Below are 17195 nucleotides of genomic sequence, written 5' to 3'. Positions count from 1 at the left end.
ACTCGAGAAGTTATCAGTGCTTCGAACAGCCTGCGCATAGACTCCATAGAAGGCTTGTCCACTAGAAATTTATCATTGGAATCAGCCATGCATCTGTTTGCCCACCGCCAACTAGTGAGTGCGGACCTTAGACTGTGCGATACGCGTTCAAACGACTGATTAATTGGCGGGCGGCATGGCAGGACATACAAACCTACAATAGGTTTCATCATGACGCTGCTTAACTGGACGAAATATATGTCATTATCAACGCTTGATTGCCTACATAATATTCATGCTCACCTGTAAACACAGGTATTCGGGCATGATGCCTGCACGATTGCTTGCTGCCCAGTGGTGATGTTCTCGCATCATGCCTATGGATAGCTTCATCTCAGCAATAATTTACTCAACACAGTTGTCGTGAAAGAATGATAGGCAACAATGCCACTTGTGAATGATCATACTTCTTATGAGTCCAAAACGTTCTGTATGCCGGCGACGGTGTGCACTCTGCACGGGGAGTTTTATCAGAGGTTACTTCAGCGGTTTGAGGCAGGACACATACCAAGACAGTTTACAAGAACCTTGGAGTGCACCAGTACAAGTCCTAGCGGGTGAAATACCTCACTTCTGTCATCGAAGTACTCAAGCTTCCCACCCGCAACGTTCACGCTCGCTATGATAAGAGGATGAAATCGCACCGAGTACTTACGGTATCGTTCCGGGTAGGTACTAGTTCCCATGACAGCTGCTGATCTGCACATGTCGAAAACGACACCATCTTGGCTTGTGTATGTTTGCCGTTCGGCTTCAACATGAATTTATCCTGACAGCGACCGGTGCATCGCGTCTTTGGCCGTCTTTGGGAACCTTTGTTGAAAGCCTTAAGAGTCGCACTTATGAAATCGGTGTTTGCGCACGGCTTGTCGAAAATGCCTCGGAAGTAGGCGGCCCCTCGTTAGTCAATCTGTGCATTCAAAGCGATTGTAGCATTTGCGGAGATACGTTGGACAGCTTACATCGCACTCCAAGGAAGCGATGAGTTATTGTCGACTTGAGCGCTGGGGGTGCCTTAGACAAATCTGCGACGTCGACGTGGCCACAGAGGAGGATCCTGTTCTTGTAATAGTTGGTTAAAGGTACAATGTCTTCGTCCCCTCTCGCATTCATCGGTCGACTGCAGAGTACGCCTGCGTAAAATCGCTATGTTTGCGTGGGATTGGACCCACAATTGGTGCATCGTTCAGCCTCTTGACTGCGACTCCCGGAATGGAGGCCGTTTGTACCCATGTATATTCTGCTACCTCTTTGAATATGTGTGCGTTCGTTGTTTTGCCCTTCTCATCGACGGATATCTCCAGACGCCGCATTACCGTTTTTCTCCTCAATGAACGACAACGACAACAATGGTTGCAGTCATACAAAGGCTAGAGGATTTCGTTCATTACGGATCAGAAGGGATATTCATGAGAAAGAGGAATCACCTTCATAGGATCCGGATGGTCGAGCGATCCTCGTCTGCGATAGCGAATCTTCAGCCGTTGTGGAGAGAGTGGGTACTGGATTTCGTTCAATTCCGTCATCTACGATGGTTTGCTAAGCGATAGGATGGAAGACTCACAATAAAGGTGAGTCGATTGTACCTACGGTATTGTACACTGGTTAATTTCCGGCGAGGGTGGAGGTAGTGATTTGCCTGCAGTGCGAACCGGCCAAACATCTTGTCAAACTGAAAACAATTTCTGTCGCTATGTACCGTCGGAATTTACGCGCAACAACTCACGTCACCATCTGATAGTGTTCAGTAGCATACTCAGCGCAGCACATAGAGGGCCCGAATGGCACATCTCGAAGATCGCCTAGGGAGCGGTCAAATACCAATACATCAACCACATATGTAAATGCTTACACAAAAAGGAATGAAAATAGCCTGACCATGGTCTTGTTAAACCTGGAGAACATGGCTGTGGAGTGCACATACTTTGGAACACAAACGGGTATATCACTGACACTGTACGAGGCTCTCTTTAGCCTAAATGTCTAATTATTCATATGAAATGTTAGTACTCAACAAACGCACAGCATAGTAAGAAACAGTACTTGCTGTAAATTTTCGTAAAGGAGAGGACAGGAGGCATCTGTTTGCATTATTCAACTTCGAGTATTGCTGCGCCATGCTTGATCAACGGACATCCATAAGTAGTTATGCATTATGCCTAAAGCCAGACTCATAAAGCTGCAACGGAATATGCATTTAGTCCGCGAGCAGTACGAGTCACACGCGCACGAGACGCCTGTCACATAGACGCGGTCACGTGGATAACGCGCAAGTATTGTGGCCCTGTGGGACCCCGGACGAAATTCAAGTCGCATCATTGGTCGTAGTTTATTGTCAGCCGAGCATTCCTTCACAATTTGAAAGCAATTTCTGAAAAAAATACCATACTCCATCAAATTGCGAGAGATTCAAAGCCTCCTCGGATCAGTCTGCCAGGCCCTGGGGATGAGGACGCTGTGATATGTGATATTAGAATTTAATCTCAATAAGTGGCACCCACAGGCTCCGGGGCGAGATCGCATTCATCTAGGTAAATTGAACAGACATCGATGAGCAACTAGGCGAGATTGATTCCTTGTTAAGTGAGATTGCACAGCTTACCGGTGTTTTTCCCCAGCGATCCAGCACGGCAGCAAGCCGGCACCTAATGAATTCGGCATTTCAACCAACGCCCACTGCAGGCGTTTGCATAAGGTGGGCGCCTGCACGCCTGGAAAACGGATTGACAGCCTCACCACATGACAGACAACCAGCGTTGCGAAAATTCGATGGAGAATTGGATGCACCAGTGGCTTGATGAGATGAAACAGGAAGGCACTGCCTTCTCGTTGCCACCTGGAAAGCCTCGGGTACAGAAGGTAGAGCGCGAGCCTCGATAGAGGTATGGGTATGTGAGTAGCCGGTGAGATAAGGAATCATGCGCAGAAGACGTACTAGGCTTGGCTCGTCAGGAGGAAGCCGTTGCTGCCTCATGTCTACAGAATCTCTGGCGCATCAGCTCCGTACTAGCTCCCGGGCCGATCGCCTATCGTAGTGATTCTGAAGCTCAGATAACCAGCTCCACATCTGCCACGAGGCAACACCATGTGTGAATTGCACGTAACTAACGATGGCTCGATGGAGAAGCACGAGGCCCTAGCCTCACACCCACTGAATGGTGTGGACCCACAAACCACCAACGCCTTGCATCACAACAGCCTCCAGTAGAAGAAGGCAGCGTATATATTTTGTTCCCTTCGGCTAGCCGAGACAATGGTAGCTGACGACCATGCAGATGCGTCCGGCTTCGGATCACTCTCCTACATAATCACAAATGAAGGTCAGTAGGCAAGGGTCCAGGAGAGTCTAGATGAAGGCTGTCGCGTGCAGCTCATAGGACTCACAACACCGGACGATGCATGGGAGCTCGTTCTCCGTCGTCAGGCACTTGGGAAGCACTCGCGATATCGGCTGCGAGGGAGGCTGCGCACGCGGAACCTGCGACACTGGATCTACATCTTGAGCACAATCACTCTTCGGTGCAGAGGTCGCATATTGCGAGGAGATGCCTCTCGAGGAAGCCATGTCCTAGGTGCTTGGCACCAGAAGCGGAACGGGCTCGCGCAGCATCCTAGGATGCGAGCGCTAAGAGTGGATCGTCGAGCCCGCAGGCGTGCGCGGCAAGCGGCGATAAAAGCAAATCTGTCCGGCTCAGTCGTCGAATAGCAGGCGGAGAATTTGCCGGGCACACGGCCCTGCTTCGTGCATACCGAACGTCTCGCATCAGCTTCGTGGCTCCCAGCCGGGCGCCTACCCCCACACCCATATCAAAGGCAGGAGATCCAGCATGTGCCGTCAAGTATGCCAAATTGATTTTTCTCAGGACCACTGTCCCCGCAAAGGCATGGATCTCAAACAATCAGCGCCCCGCATCGAAGACTTACTTGAAACGGCATACCTCTCCAGCTATTTATACTGCATCCCTGTATCTTCCGAATGCGCGACCCCACAGAACGGTACTTGCCTATCGCACTGCAGGCAACCGGAACATACCGCTACAATACCGCACCAGTCTGTCCGCATGCCTATACGCAATCGCCAATATGGCTCCTTGTCAACTGGCACGCTAAGAAGAGTGGACGGAGCCGCGCGTAAAATTCGACCTAAATACCCATCAAGATCGAGCAGCGGAGATTGCTCGCAGGTCAAGTGCTTGAGGATCTCAAGGCGGATCTTGCTCATGCATGCACGGTGTCCAGGTTCCTGAGTCGTATGCACGACGCACAGAAGACGTTCTAGAGTGCCGCAAGGTGACCGGGCTTCACGGTGTTGCAGCGGCTTGGCCTGGCCGGTGTCCGAGATCCTAGGAGCGATGGTGAGGTGCGGTTGCAGAGCCACTAGGGTGCCCTCCAACTGGATGAATGTATTCCGTTTATGGCAGCCTCGACGGTACGAAGTTGCTTGAACTAGCTTACCCGCAAAAGAAGCCCGTTACGTTTCAAAGCGGGCCCCTGCGACACCGGAGTAGAGGAGATGGAGAAGGTGCCGCTTCCCGAATGAATTGGAGCGGGCATCCGTCCCACGAGCCATAGTGTCGGTTCAAGACAGACGCTTCAGGCGTACAGGACGCCATCGTGTGCGTCTGAGTTTCACACATCATGTGTACTCTTCTATATCAGCCAGTGATCGTTTTTCCACAAAAGCCCACGACGGGCTATGTTTCGCCGCGCGGATGCAAATGAAGATTGTTGGCGAGAGCATAGCCGCAGCGAAGTAGTGCATGCACCTTGAGACAGGAGAAAAGGGACCATTTTCGTCGATTCAAGGGCCGTGTTGCAGTGCCCAAAGAGAGAACAAGAAGCGGTTTCTGACCCTCTTCTGGTACCTCTATATCACTATACTGCCTTTCAAGTTGGCCAACCAACATGCACGAGTGATCGTGGCGCTCTCCTAAATGCGGTCGGAGAACATAGAGTATGTGGTATTGGGAATACAGGCGGACAGGTTGGCTGACACTAGCCGTGAAGCTACGATTGAGGCCTACAGCGTGAATTCTGCATCGAGATCCTGATTGGCAATTCTCGACGATTAGGAGTGTTAAGTGGAGAGCAGCACCGTTTCACTTACGAGTGGCTGCATGCTGCTGAACTGCAATGCGTGTGCGGAATTGTCAACTGAGTTGATTGTCCCATGCGTGATACTAATGCGCACCTGTGGGTACTGATAGTCGGGCATGCCAAATGGCGGCTTCTTCCTCGCTTTGCGATATGAGTCCCGCATCACACGCATGGTGTCATCCCAATGATCGCTATTAACAATGCAGCCACGATCAGGGAAGCTAGGTCATCCCCCCGTAATTAACAATCTTACTTCATATGAGTCCATAGACTCCTATATGTCGGTGATGGGTTCTGCTCTACAAATGGATGTTCATGTCATACGGTACGTGAGGAAGCTCTGGAGCGGCGTACTTAGATACTCGATTAGAACCTGTCGGTGAGAATCAGTATGACGAGGAACAATCCGCAACATCGATGTTCAATGAAGACGTCTCACCTGTGTCATTGACGTTCCTCGTGGGCCCTCCCATGACAGTTGTCCATCTGCGCACGCAGAAAATGACACTACCTCTACGTGCACAGCCGATTGTTTCGTTAGAAGTAACCCGTCGTGACAACGTCCAGCACACCGCTTCTTCACTCGCTTTTGGACAGCTTGTACGAAGCTGGCAGACGCAAGCGTAGCACCAGCGGCCATCAGCGATAGTCCGTCATTTGCTGAGACGCCGAGAGAATCTCTCGAACTCATCACTGGCATCGCAAAAACGGGCGCCAATGCGGTATGGGCACGCCCAAGGATTGCATCTGCTGAATGCCTCCTTGTCGGACTGCGTCTAGGAATGATCGTTACAGACGCGGCGGAGCTGGAGGACGAGGATACAGTGGTCCAAGACTCGATGTATGCAGATAACCTGACGCCGGCAACCGCAGACCGTTGCCCTGAGTTCCGCTCCTCTTGTTCCCTTTCTTCAAAAGAACCTCTCCTTGCAAGACCTGAAACCATTTTACTACCAATCGATTGTTTGACCTTCTTGATGACCCTAAAGGGCATTGAAAACCTCTCCTTCAAGCTGCTGCTTCTGTCAAGACTGCTGGAAGCCGTTGCCATTGGGTCCAATTCTCTGGACTCCAAGTTGGATTTGGTGATTATACTGGGAGTGGCCGCAGCTCCTATCCAAGAATAGGTCGCTACCTTCTCAATGACGCGTCCTTTAGCAAGTCTTCCCGACTTGACCATCTTCCGTATGGAGACAATGATGGAGGCCGTCGAGCGCATTCTGATCTGTGTTGTTGTTTTCCCATCGGAGGACGTGTCTATATCAGAGGCATCCCTCTCTGAGTGAGACTCAATTAGGGGGTGATGTCCTAATCTCTGCAGAAGCGATGGCTCTTCAACGATACTATGGAGACTGAGGACTATCAACAAAGTCAATCAGACGGCACGTCAGCAATGTTGGCATATCGTCTGGGAGAGACTGACCACGAGGAATGCTGCGCTGCGGAGACCGCGACAACGTACGTTGTCGAAGTTGCACCGTGCTTGTAACTGGCGATGTTCGCGGAGTCCCACCTGGAGTGCGCCTGAACCGGTACGTCTTGTCGAACTGCCGACGATTGCATTCACTATGATCCAAGTCTTGTGCGAGAAGGGTGGTAATTGAGATCATATATATTTTTACGAAGCGACAGCTAGCTCACCAAGAAGGGTCCCCGAATGGCAGGCATCAAAAATTGCCTAAAAAGTCAGTCGCATGATGTCATCCTGACGGCTTCCACAGCACTTACATTCAAAGAGGCACCAGGGGGCAGCCGATCGACAAGGACTTCGCGCAAAACCTGTGCAAACGCAGCATCATCGTAGTCAGTAGTCAAAGCCTGGCGGACGAGAAAGGCAACGTGGCATGTACATTATCCAAAATGGATAAGCCATCTGCGGCAATGATTACTAATGCAGCAATTATAAGTCGTAATCAAACTTGGCTGTCAAGCGGCTCACCTTCATCTTGGCCATCAACTTCAGAGTAGCAAGAACTTGTTATACTATCCTTCTCGTCCTTGAGGAGGTGCGTGCAAGGTATTTGACCGCCATGCCCAGCGTCTGACAAGACCAGCATGTCCCATCGTCAACAATTATGAACGTTCACCAATAAATGCGACACACACAATAAAATACAAAGTGATCTCCAGGTCGTGCGTCTTGGACAAGGTTGTTAAGTTCACGTAGCTGTTCGCGAAGACATTGACTGTTGCTGTACATTCCGAACTGTCTGCAACATACCACGTTTGCCTCGGTAGGTACCATCTGCTTATCTTCATCCTGTCGGTCAAGCATTATCACGACGTTCTTAGCATCATATCCAAAGTGCTCTATGTGCGGCGTTAGCCGCGAAACATGGGTTTTCCTCTGATAAGTGCTCACGTATTAGAAGATCGGCGAAGCTCTTTGCGTCCTGCTGTGGGCCATATAGCTGGGTATTGCCTTCATAATTGATGCCAATAAGCAGTGCCTTCTTCCGTGGACTGAGAGCAGCATGGAGCGCCCGTTGATCCGACGGGCCATTGAATGGCATGTTGAAGAAGATCGGTTAAGGGCGACCATATGACGAGATACAGCATGGATTGGGGGAGAGGATTTATACATCGCTATCCAAGAGCGAGTCAGGCGGTTCAGTGGATGCCGTTGCTGTGCATCGGCAGCCGTCTGACTCAGGCAAGGCAAGGAATTTCTAGAACCAAGGCAAGGAGCGTAGTAGTATCTGAGACACGCTGTCACATAGGGAGTACAATCGATTGCGTGGGCTTGACATATTAGGATAGCATCGCTGACTGATCCCGGCCGAATGGGTGGAGGCTTCTGAGCAACACCGCACGTCTAGATTGTGGGGGCAGGCGCCAACAGCACTCAGACATCAGTGTAGACAGACTTTAGCTCATTGACACCTGAGCGTTCGAGGACTAGCACATGCAACCGAGCCTTGACTGTGCGAGGCGCAAAGGGGAATGAGGAATGCACATAGTCAGCGACATGTGAGAAACCTGTCAAAGCTTGACGTCCCGGCAGACGCCATATTATTCGCAGTGGCGATGATCATCCACACCGCCTCATACTTGCCCTCGATACGCACAGCCTACCAGACTATATTTTGCGTGATATCAGCATGCATACTCATAATTATGGGACATACGCAATTGAATTCTTGAATGAGCGGAAACAGCATACAGTCGTTGATTATTTTGCGTTTGAGGAATGAGAGTGGGCCAATTTAACGCTCATGCGTGAGTATTTAATTCCATCAAGCGCCAAACTCGAAACATGAAACAGAACGTCCAAGCGTATTGAGCGAGACTCCAGCAGGATGACCTTTCACGCTCTGACCAGGGACCAACAGCACCGCGCATAATAGCGCCCATAGTGTATAGCCTTCTAAAAGGCCGAGTCGAGGTGGTGTGTCAAGTAGGACATGCATGATAGAAGGAAAAGTGAGGTTAGATAGCAAACAATCGCAGAGTGTAGCCTGAAGCACAAGGACCAGCGAGGTACTGCCACCGCAGAGAGCTTCGTTCGGGATGCATCGCCTTGTGAATGGCTAAGATAAAGATAAACAGATATGTGAAATTGAATGAATAGACCAAATATGCTAGTACGTACTCAAGAAGTCGCTGGGTTTCGTGGGAGGCCCACATTACTGCGCACTGCCCAGTTGCGCGATAATACGACCGAGCCGGATGCAAACACGCACATACGTTTGAGTTACATCTACCTTCCCGATAGCAGACCTACAGCCGAGTATTACGAGGTCGGTTCTAGAATCGCCGGCACAATGTGTTTGCTTGAATGACATGCATCCTTCAAGGCTGTACTCCAAACGTGGCTCTCACCGAACAGTACGACATTCGCACAGGTGCCCGCATCGTCGATATACTTGCTACGTAGGTTTTTCTAGCTTTGACCGGCAGCTACGATCCTGGAGGTCCGCCTCCGATGAACCTAGGTCATTTTTGACAATGCGCTGCGGGGATGGGACACTCTTTGTTTGCGGGTACGGTCAACTGCGGTGATAATGCAACGTTCCAATGAGCAACAGCTTAGAAAAGGCATGTCGAGGTGGGTAGAGTTCGCAGAAACGTCGTCGTAAGTCGGAAGCAGGAAATCGCTTCCACTATCGATGGAGTTTGGCAGCTCGGGTGGCTGAAGGTAACCATACACAATCCACAATACTTACCATATATGGTTGCCCGAATGCTGGAAGGCCACTCTGACGGACTTGTGAACGAGTACCATTCGACCAGCTGGTGTACATTATGTTATTGGCAAAAATGCGACAAATTACAGAAAGCCTGCTGTGTGTGGGGATGAGGAAAGAAGAAATAACTAAAGATACAAAGGCTAACAAAATACGATGGAAGCACTTATGCGACTCTGTCCAGTGCGGAACATGATAATGATGATGAAGGAAAGTGAGATGGAGAGACCATCGATCAATGAGTATTCGTTATAACGCAGCCAGTGCGTTAGGCGACAGGGTATGTTGGACGATGCGAGCCGCTGAATGTCGGGCTGACGCCCATTCACACAGGGCCCAATTGCAGTTCCAGCCCGTACCCCGTCCTCGATAAGGTCATCCCGCAGAACAAATGCTGACTCATCAGCACATTGATCCTCCGCATATCCATCCCACCTGGCGTCGCGCCCATCCGGCGGCGACAGAAGACCTCGATTTGCTCCCTCGTCCTGTCATCCAACCCCACCTCCTTTAGTTCTCTCGACGACACACGCCGGCGCACATCGTTGTAGATAGCCATCAATACGTTCTCGACCGTCACCTCTGAGTAAGGGGTCGATGCGCTGACATCGATGGTGAAAGGGTATTCAAGGTCGGCAATGGAGATGGCCAATAAGGGGTATGATGGCATAGTAGCAGGCTCCGCGAGCTGCTCAGGCGACAACGGCCTGCCGTATTTGCGGTCGAACGCGTACTTCCTCGGATCCTGGGTAATGTTCCACTTAATGCGAGAAGGCTGCCCCGGCTTTGCTTCGAAGAATCGCGAAATCTCTACCTGCGGCGTTACACAGACAGGAGAAGGTGGCGGGGAAAGAGGAAGTTGTACGAATGTGTGGTGTGGCGTCACCGGCGGCAGCGGGATAATGCGGGAGTGGTAATACGTCTGGGGTGTGCGCGGCCCCGACGAGCTGCCGCTGGAGGAGGGAGAAGAGGACCGACGATCGTCGGCGCGATTAAGGTAGTATCCCCTGGTGGGCTGCGCGAACTGCATCGTGATAAGTCGTTAAAGTGTCGTAATGAGCGCGGGGGTATGGCTGTGGGGTATCCTTGCGCTGGATGGGGGAGGCTGGGCAAGGGAAGCAGTGCACAGGCCGTGCTTATATGCGTCAGCCTCCCCTGAGCACAGCCCGCAAATTCACGCGCATCCGCCTGAGCTGAGGAAGTGTGGTTTGGCATGACTCAAGCGCGGACGGCAGCGACGCGCACACCCAATATAGTAGGGTACCGAGGTTACGGATTGCATTGCACAGGCACGTAATCGGAGAAGTCCGCTGCGCCGGATTTCTCGTCAGCCTCACAAGGAGGGCTGTGGAGCAAACCACATCGTGGCTTCTCCGGGACCCTTTGTGGCGGAGTACATGTTGTTATGGAGGAGAGTTTAGCGCGTCTCGTGTGCCCCGTCCTGTGCGCGCCCGATTATCATCACAGCCTCGGCGTCTACTCGCCTCGCAGGATGGCACCGACGGCCCGGTACGTTCCATTGCGGAGACCCGATAGCCGAAGAACGAAGACTTCCCCCACGTCAAGCAGGCGCCGGCCTTTGCCATCCGAGTCATCAGGAGGCAAACACCACCTGTGAAGTGAAACATCGAATTATTGAGAAGAGGCTGATCGATCATCACGGAAGGCTATTGCTGTGAGGGATGGAGACGTGCACATACGAACGATCTGACGATAACTGCATGGCACAAACGGCATGGCGAGATGCACGATCAAGATTAACGGCTGCTTCGCACACCGTCCGATGAGCCAGCGGCATGCCTAGGAACCAGGCCTTGAAGGCCGGGGAAATTGATGGAGAAGGGGCAAAGCCCTCAATAGAATGACGCTTGCCGTGCGGCTAGTACGCTCGCTGCATTGAGGGCGTTTTGCGTTATCAGGCAACGATAGCATTTGGCCTAATCGAGACGAAGCTACTCACGGTTACCACTTGTGGGTCCATCGCCGTCCGCCTCCGGCTACCGCAGGGCTTTTGCAACGTGCCGCTAGAATATTGAACAAAGAGAGAACTGAGAGGACACCGCACCTGCTTATTTGGTCCTGCAGCCTCAATATTCGAAGCCCAATACACGTCCGGGGGACGGGCGCTCAGCCAGCTTCGAGAGCTGAGAAAGCCAGATATGGACGTGACCGGGGATATGAGAAGCTCTTGCAGACACAGGAACGAGTCGCAACGCTGTTTACAGGCCGCAATCTCCCAAGCGTCAGACGGCGTATTTCGCCGAGGCCAAAGACGAATTAAAAGATCGCCACACCGTCTACCAGAAAACGGGGCAATTAGCCCGAGCCTCAGATTGGTCTGCGGTGAGGATAAAACATACCTAACGTACACGATGCTCCACTCGTATGAAATTGAGACCAAGGCAGAAGAAATCCAGAGAAAACATAGCCGCAGCGATATACGAACTGGAGCATATAGGGAATCCATCGAGGATGTGGCCTCCAATCAGCAGGCTAGTCGATGCCGATGTCACTCTAGCCCGCGTCAAGTCGTCTCCCAAATCGGTGTCGGTGAATGTCAGCCTTCTCGCCGATTTGTCGCGGGCATGCATATGGCGCAGCAGAAAGTGCTCATGCCGGCCAGAGACCTGGTCCAACGAACACGCGTCAGCATCAGAAGCGAGTTCAAGCCTGAGGTCGAGACGTAGCGGATGGCCGCCACTTCACCACACACTCTCTCCGAACGCCCGCGCTCCGCAGCATCCCCGCATTCCCTGCATGTCAGTGCTCGCATGAGCGCATACATACAGCCGCACAAGACTCCAAAACTCACAATCTAATCGCTGACTGAACGTGTCTTGTTGGCGGGGCTGATGAACTCATCGCAGCGTGTAGCCGACACTCGCCTTCTCGGACAAGCCCACCGAAATAAAGGGCAGCCTACCCTCGCCGAGGGCGATCGTCATTCACGTCGCAAATGATCATCAGACAAGACGTCATCCACAACTGTCTGTATACAACGCGCCGCTTGTCCGCCGTCGAATTTAGAGCCTCCACACAATACTTGCCGCGCGTGCAGGCAGCGTGGGCTTCGCCGCCCTCCTCGATCTTTCCGCGCATCTCCGATCAGGGTCGTATAGACGCCCGAGTGTGGTATTGAATACACGTTAGCTCGCGCAGCTACACGCGCATTGCTCCAAGCGCCAGCCCGACGGGTGCAAAGCGGGCAGAGCGCGGCGCAATCATGCCTACCCGGCCCGCCACGTCAGTTCCGTTCCAAGCCAGCTGGACATACTTGGCTGCCTCTGTGCAGAAGCTCCTGGGAACGCTTGCGTGTCTCGGTGCTTCTTCGTGGGTGTCAGCATACAGTCTCAAACGAATCGCGCAGCTGTCACGGAACGGTTGATTGGAAACTGATGGCCGACATGAATGAGCTGCGATGAGGATTAATCTATCACTTTTAGAGTTCATAATCGCAACACTCACTTTCCCACGCATCCGCAGGGACTTCCACGCCGTCGCAGACATTGAACGCTCTGTGACAAAATGGGGCCGAGCGCGGTGTACGAAGGACATCCGCGCGCTGCTGAGCGTGACATTACATCGCGATCTCGTTCTCGGCATGTTCCATTGCATTCATCCCGATGGCAGTGAAAGTCTGAAACAAAGCCGCGCACGACTGAATTGACGACGATCTCCAAGGCAAGGCCTTAACCCCCAGATCAACTCACCTGGTGACCACAGACCGCGCCCCTTGACCACAGCCTAACAAAACCACAACACCAGTTCTTGAAACACATCGGTTTCTGAGCCCAATCAGGCATACCGGAGCGGACCCGCGCAAGATGGAAGCAAGACTTCCGAATTAAGCAACTTTTGTCGGGAACACCATTGTGTTCCGGCGCACTGCGGTCTCACCTGTCGATAATACCGCAGAGATGGCCTGGAAGATGGTCAATCAGTGATATTGATGAACTTTGCTCTGTGGAGCAACACCGGATTTGACGATCCGTCTCAGCGGCAACGAACGACCGTTACAGCGCACGCGCCGCGGAACGCCACCAGTCTAGTATTGGACAGTCGATCGTCGCTGGGGTTCGTACCATCACGACCCGGAGCAAATCACGCCGTCGCATCATCGGGAGTCGGAGCATTGAATTGCACGACGAATAGCCCAATCGACACAACCAGCATCAAGCAATGTAGCCTGATGGAGCGAGCATCGAGATGGCTGAGTAAGGACTGAGGGAACCAATGTAGTTTATTGAGTGCTGCGCTCATCCGGTCGAGGCCCACAGCCACGGGCGATGCTTGGAACTTGTCGCGGCAGTGTAACGGGGTGTGTTGCGTGAGCGCCTCGGTGGGCGCAGCCTCCTGCCAGAAGTAGTTCCTGAACCACACACATCCCACGGACACAGGCCTGTGGACCTCACATCGTAAGCAAAATGCAAATGTGTGCACCAAGACCTAGTGGCACTGTCTGGAGGCCGGTCAAAACGGATGTATATCCAGCGCATCGGAACGGCAGGCACTGATAGCGGTGTTGCTCTTGTAGCTGAACGGCGTCCGACAGAATTGCAGGCTGTCCAAAATCTAGACCGAACTGAATCGATGATGGAAGGCTCGGGGTCTTGGTGCACACCGCCACGTCAAAGGGAGCGCGGGGGATCACTGGAATTGACTTGTGATGCCGAAAGGTTTGACATGTCGTCACAGGTGTGAGGAGAGGAGAATGGTCGACTATATGCGGGTGATTTGGGGTCCTAATGTGTACTTGGTGCGCGAAAGCCGTTGGAGAGGCGAAGGAGAGTGTCAAGACGATGCCTGGGCAAGGTTCAGTTAGGATGCGGAGCGAGGTACTGGCTTCGTAGGTGCGTAACCAGCAAAGCTGCAGGATGGAAAGCAGAACACGGAATGTTCTAGGAGTTAGAGGAAGGTCACTAGGCTAGCAGTCCATTCGTAGCTTCGTCTGGCTACGTGCCGGGAGTGCAAACGACTTCATCCTTCGCGATAGTCCCCGATCTCGGGGCTGGCTACAGAGCTCTGTTGCGCATCAACACGCTAGTTGTGAACCCTCAAGTGAGGATCCGTCAACCATCGCAATAGAGACGTGTGACGGCGATGAGCTGGCACTGTTCAGTCTCACGAAAGCTCTCATCATGATCGGTGTGACTCACCGATATCACCCATGATCTCCGCTTCCACTATGGGAGTAACTGCTGAGAGCAAGCATTGTGATAACAACAAGATCGCAGCTTGATCGCTGGCAAGGAGTTGAGAGGGAACGGCCTGAGACGAGCTGGTCCAGCGATAGCGTGATGACCACCCACTCCTTGGTGATGAGGAGCAGCTCCTTGCTGTGTTGACTGCAGCATATAAGCACCGCGCATAGAGACACAATCGAAAGATGAACAACGGGAAAGAAGAAGAACAACAGCAAGGCGTTTCAAGGGTTGGTCGCCGCGCACGAGGCGGATGACGATGGCGACACGGTCACGCACGGGTCACGTCCAGGTCAACGCGGGACCCCGGAGAGTTCCACGGCAGCGTGACGACCGATGAAGCCTGGGATGGTGTTCGCGCGTTGACGTGTTTCTCTCTTCGACCGCCGTCCCACGTCTTGCTCGAAACGTCTTCTCGTCACGCGTGAGCATCTGCTATGAGTCAACTTCTCGGAGCTCCTGCTCCTCCTCTTTCCCGGCTAGTCCAATTCTGAAAAATACGCAAATATGCCGCCGCCCGAGTTGCCTAGGTGAGCGAGCACATTCCCCTCGCCCGAACAGGCTGTGCGTACAATCTGACATCTGCGCAGTGCCGCACCCGCGCTCGTGCATTCTGTACCGCATCCTTTCTACATAAAAGACCATGCAGGCTTTTCCCCCGACGCCCTCCCCACTTTCTTCTTAAGCCCCTCGCGAAGCGTTCTGTACTATCCACCCGCATACGCATCACCCACATACGCATCACCCCGATACGCACCGCCCGCATACGCATCACCCACAGTGCAAATCGCCATGCCGAGCACCACCAAGCGTGTTCACTTCGACCTCCCCACCGCGACGCCGTCGCCTTCCTTCTCCGACACCTCGCTGCCCTCGTCCGCGGGCCCGAACACGCCGCCGCAGTTCGCGCAGTCGCCTCTGTACCCCGTGCAACAGTTCCTCGACTCCCCCGCTTCCTTCGCCTCCGTCCCGTACGCGTCTGCCCACGTCCGCATCCACCCCGCGCTCGTCACCCCCAATGCCGCGCTCATCTGGGACATGGTCCAGCACCCCGCTGCGGCATACGACCCGAGCACCGCCCAGCCCCTCCCACCCGCGCTCCTCGCCGCGCCCGCGACGCAACCCCCACTGCCCTCGCTCACCATCATCTGCGACCTCCTCCCATGGTCGATCACCGTCACGCCCGCGCCCGCGTCCGCACTCTCTCCGCGCCCGCAGTGCATCACCGTCGGCGACGTCCTCGGCACCGTCTACCGCACGCTCCGCCTCGCCGTCTCCGACGTCGAGCTCAACTACCTCCCGCACGAGGTCCGCGAGCGCGTGCACGCTGCGTACCACACGCGCTGCCGCATCGCCCCCGACGAGCGCACGCGCATGATCGAGAAGAGCAAGGGCGTCAAGCGGGTGGACTTCTTGATGGAGGCGCGGAGGTTTGTTGGGCTCGCGATCGTCATGGGCGGCCCGCCGCTCAAGGGCAAAGGTCTCGGCGAGGTCTGGTCGCTGCAGGTCGCACTCGCGTGAGCGACCGTCATCAACTTATTCATTATTAATAATCATTATGCACTCCACCGACGAGCACTCCCGCCGATACGCGCGTCGCCACTTCAGGCGATCGCGCGGACTGTGTCTTTATTCCTACGCTATTCGATCCCCGTCTCCTTAGGTTCCTGGTGTTACGTGTGTTGTATCCCCCTCCCCGTTCTATACCCTCGTAGATCTCTCTTCCCTACCTGTATTGCCCAGTCTGATTTGTAGTGTGTAATAGCCAACCTCCCAACCCATGCCATGTAACATGTCGTTCATACGTATGCATACTGTACTACCTGTATAGGCTTTCGATAAAAGCTATATATGCCTTCACCACTGTGTCGTGGGTCCCTGGATCGATTATGTCATTACAGTAGACCCCAAATGTAACGTTACGTCATCACTTTCTTGATTGGACGCGTCGTGCCCGCCTCCGATTCAATCTTCCGAGCAACCTTCCGCCATATCTTCCGGTGTCGACATGCACTCTCATGCTCCTCTCAGCTCCAGAAATTCATCACATATGTATATGCTAATGGTATAGCTACGCTAAAGCGCAACGAGTGTCGGAAGGTTGCTCGGAAGGTTGAATGCTGTTGAATTAGTCATAATACACTAAGACGCGCCTTTGAAGTTATATAAATGATTTCATCTCCGAGACACGTCGATCGGATCTCGTCTTACTAGCTTTGCGTCTGAAGATCGCGTTCAAAGTATCGTGAGCATTTATATTTGGATTGTTTTCTCCAAAATTTAGTCACTCGATGGGAAAGACTGAATCATTTTATTCAATTACGATGCCTTTCCTCCAATGAGAATTGGTGCTGTGAGGTTATAAATGTACATTTGTAATAAAGTTAACTTTGTATGCATATTTAGACTATAGTCTGACAGGCGCGCAGACGTTATATTTATATCTCCTCACCTCTCTCTCCTCATTGAACTAGGGAGACTTACTATGTAGTCTGCCTAGGCAAGACAAAGCTTGAATCGATGCATCGACAAAACACAACTGTCATTACATTTGAGACCTCCTGTAGTTGGCTGGCGCTCCTAATAGCTCGTCAGACGAGTAGTATCTACTAATGTATCGTGCAGCGATCTTCCTGGTTATAAAATTAGCGGACCATCTTCCTGGGTATCT

The 17195-nt window shown here is 52.7% G+C and overlaps 5 protein-coding genes across 5 annotated transcripts; 1 reads left to right on the top strand and 4 right to left on the bottom strand.

Moving 5' to 3' along the window:
• Positions 1-900: 900 nt before the first annotated feature.
• On the bottom strand, positions 901-1910 carry LAESUDRAFT_131454 (uncharacterized protein). The gene is made up of 5 exons (XM_040901284.1): positions 1892-1910; positions 1604-1841; positions 1467-1541; positions 1212-1409; positions 901-1159 (listed from the first exon to the last, which is right to left on the bottom strand). The coding sequence occupies exons 2-5, from the start codon at positions 1700-1702 to the stop codon at positions 1055-1057; spliced, it is 477 nt and encodes a 158-aa protein (XP_040764812.1). The 5' UTR covers positions 1703-1841; positions 1892-1910; the 3' UTR covers positions 901-1054.
• A 3149-nt stretch (positions 1911-5059) lies between these two features.
• LAESUDRAFT_758878 (peptidase C14) lies at positions 5060-7649 on the bottom strand (the record flags this gene model as incomplete). The annotated part of the gene is made up of 14 exons (XM_040912509.1): positions 5060-5086; positions 5147-5167; positions 5231-5327; positions 5390-5435; positions 5491-5509; positions 5576-6495; positions 6560-6715; positions 6778-6814; positions 6865-6915; positions 6987-7024; positions 7076-7177; positions 7243-7303; positions 7358-7446; positions 7499-7649. The coding sequence occupies 14 exons, from the start codon at positions 7647-7649 to the stop codon at positions 5060-5062; spliced, it is 1815 nt and encodes a 604-aa protein (XP_040764811.1).
• A 723-nt stretch (positions 7650-8372) lies between these two features.
• LAESUDRAFT_713881 (uncharacterized protein) lies at positions 8373-10353 on the bottom strand (the record flags this gene model as incomplete). Its single annotated transcript, XM_040907023.1, has 4 exons — positions 8373-8666; positions 8820-8856; positions 9303-9369; positions 9759-10353. The coding sequence occupies 4 exons, from the start codon at positions 10351-10353 to the stop codon at positions 8373-8375; spliced, it is 993 nt and encodes a 330-aa protein (XP_040764810.1).
• An 844-nt stretch (positions 10354-11197) lies between these two features.
• On the bottom strand, positions 11198-12174 carry LAESUDRAFT_130938 (uncharacterized protein). Its single transcript, XM_040901283.1, has 4 exons — positions 12136-12174; positions 11684-12076; positions 11284-11620; positions 11198-11214 (listed from the first exon to the last, which is right to left on the bottom strand). Exons 2-4 carry the CDS (start codon positions 11788-11790, stop codon positions 11203-11205), a joined length of 456 nt encoding a protein of 151 aa, XP_040764809.1. The 5' UTR covers positions 11791-12076; positions 12136-12174; the 3' UTR covers positions 11198-11202.
• Positions 12175-14885: 2711 nt separating this feature from the next.
• On the top strand, positions 14886-16482 carry LAESUDRAFT_699456 (uncharacterized protein). Its single transcript, XM_040906384.1, has 2 exons — positions 14886-15054; positions 15115-16482. The coding sequence occupies exons 1-2, from the start codon at positions 15032-15034 to the stop codon at positions 16043-16045; spliced, it is 954 nt and encodes a 317-aa protein (XP_040764808.1). The 5' UTR covers positions 14886-15031; the 3' UTR covers positions 16046-16482.
• Positions 16483-17195: the final 713 nt, after the last annotated feature.

Source organism: Laetiporus sulphureus, assembly GCF_001632365.1.
Source record: "Laetiporus sulphureus 93-53 unplaced genomic scaffold LAESUscaffold_17, whole genome shotgun sequence".
NCBI classification, from domain to species: Eukaryota; Fungi; Basidiomycota; class Agaricomycetes; order Polyporales; family Laetiporaceae; genus Laetiporus; species Laetiporus sulphureus.
Note: the sequence above shows the minus strand (reverse complement) of the source record. Positions and strands in the feature narration are given on the sequence as shown.

Excerpts from the sequence above, each read along its gene's own strand:
- LAESUDRAFT_131454 (XM_040901284.1), bottom strand. The coding sequence starts at position 1,702 with ATGTTTGGCCGGTTCGCACTGCAGGCAAATCACTACCTCCACCCTCGC. Across the intron at positions 1,542-1,603 it reads ACAATCGACTCACCTTTATT|TACCCACTCTCTCCACAACG; the intron begins GTGAGTCTTCCA and ends AACGAAATCCAG. Across the intron at positions 1,160-1,211 it reads GGCTGAACGATGCACCAATT|TCGACCGATGAATGCGAGAG; the intron begins GTGGGTCCAATC and ends CGTACTCTGCAG.
- LAESUDRAFT_130938 (XM_040901283.1), bottom strand. The coding sequence starts at position 11,790 with ATGGATTCCCTATATGCTCCAGTTCGTATATCGCTGCGGCTATGTTTT. Across the intron at positions 11,621-11,683 it reads TGGAGCATCGTGTACGTTAG|ACGGTGTGGCGATCTTTTAA; the intron begins GTATGTTTTATC and ends GTTTTCTGGTAG.
- LAESUDRAFT_699456 (XM_040906384.1), top strand. The coding sequence starts at position 15,032 with ATGCCGCCGCCCGAGTTGCCTAG. Across the intron at positions 15,055-15,114 it reads CCGCCGCCCGAGTTGCCTAG|TGCCGCACCCGCGCTCGTGC; the intron begins GTGAGCGAGCAC and ends ACATCTGCGCAG.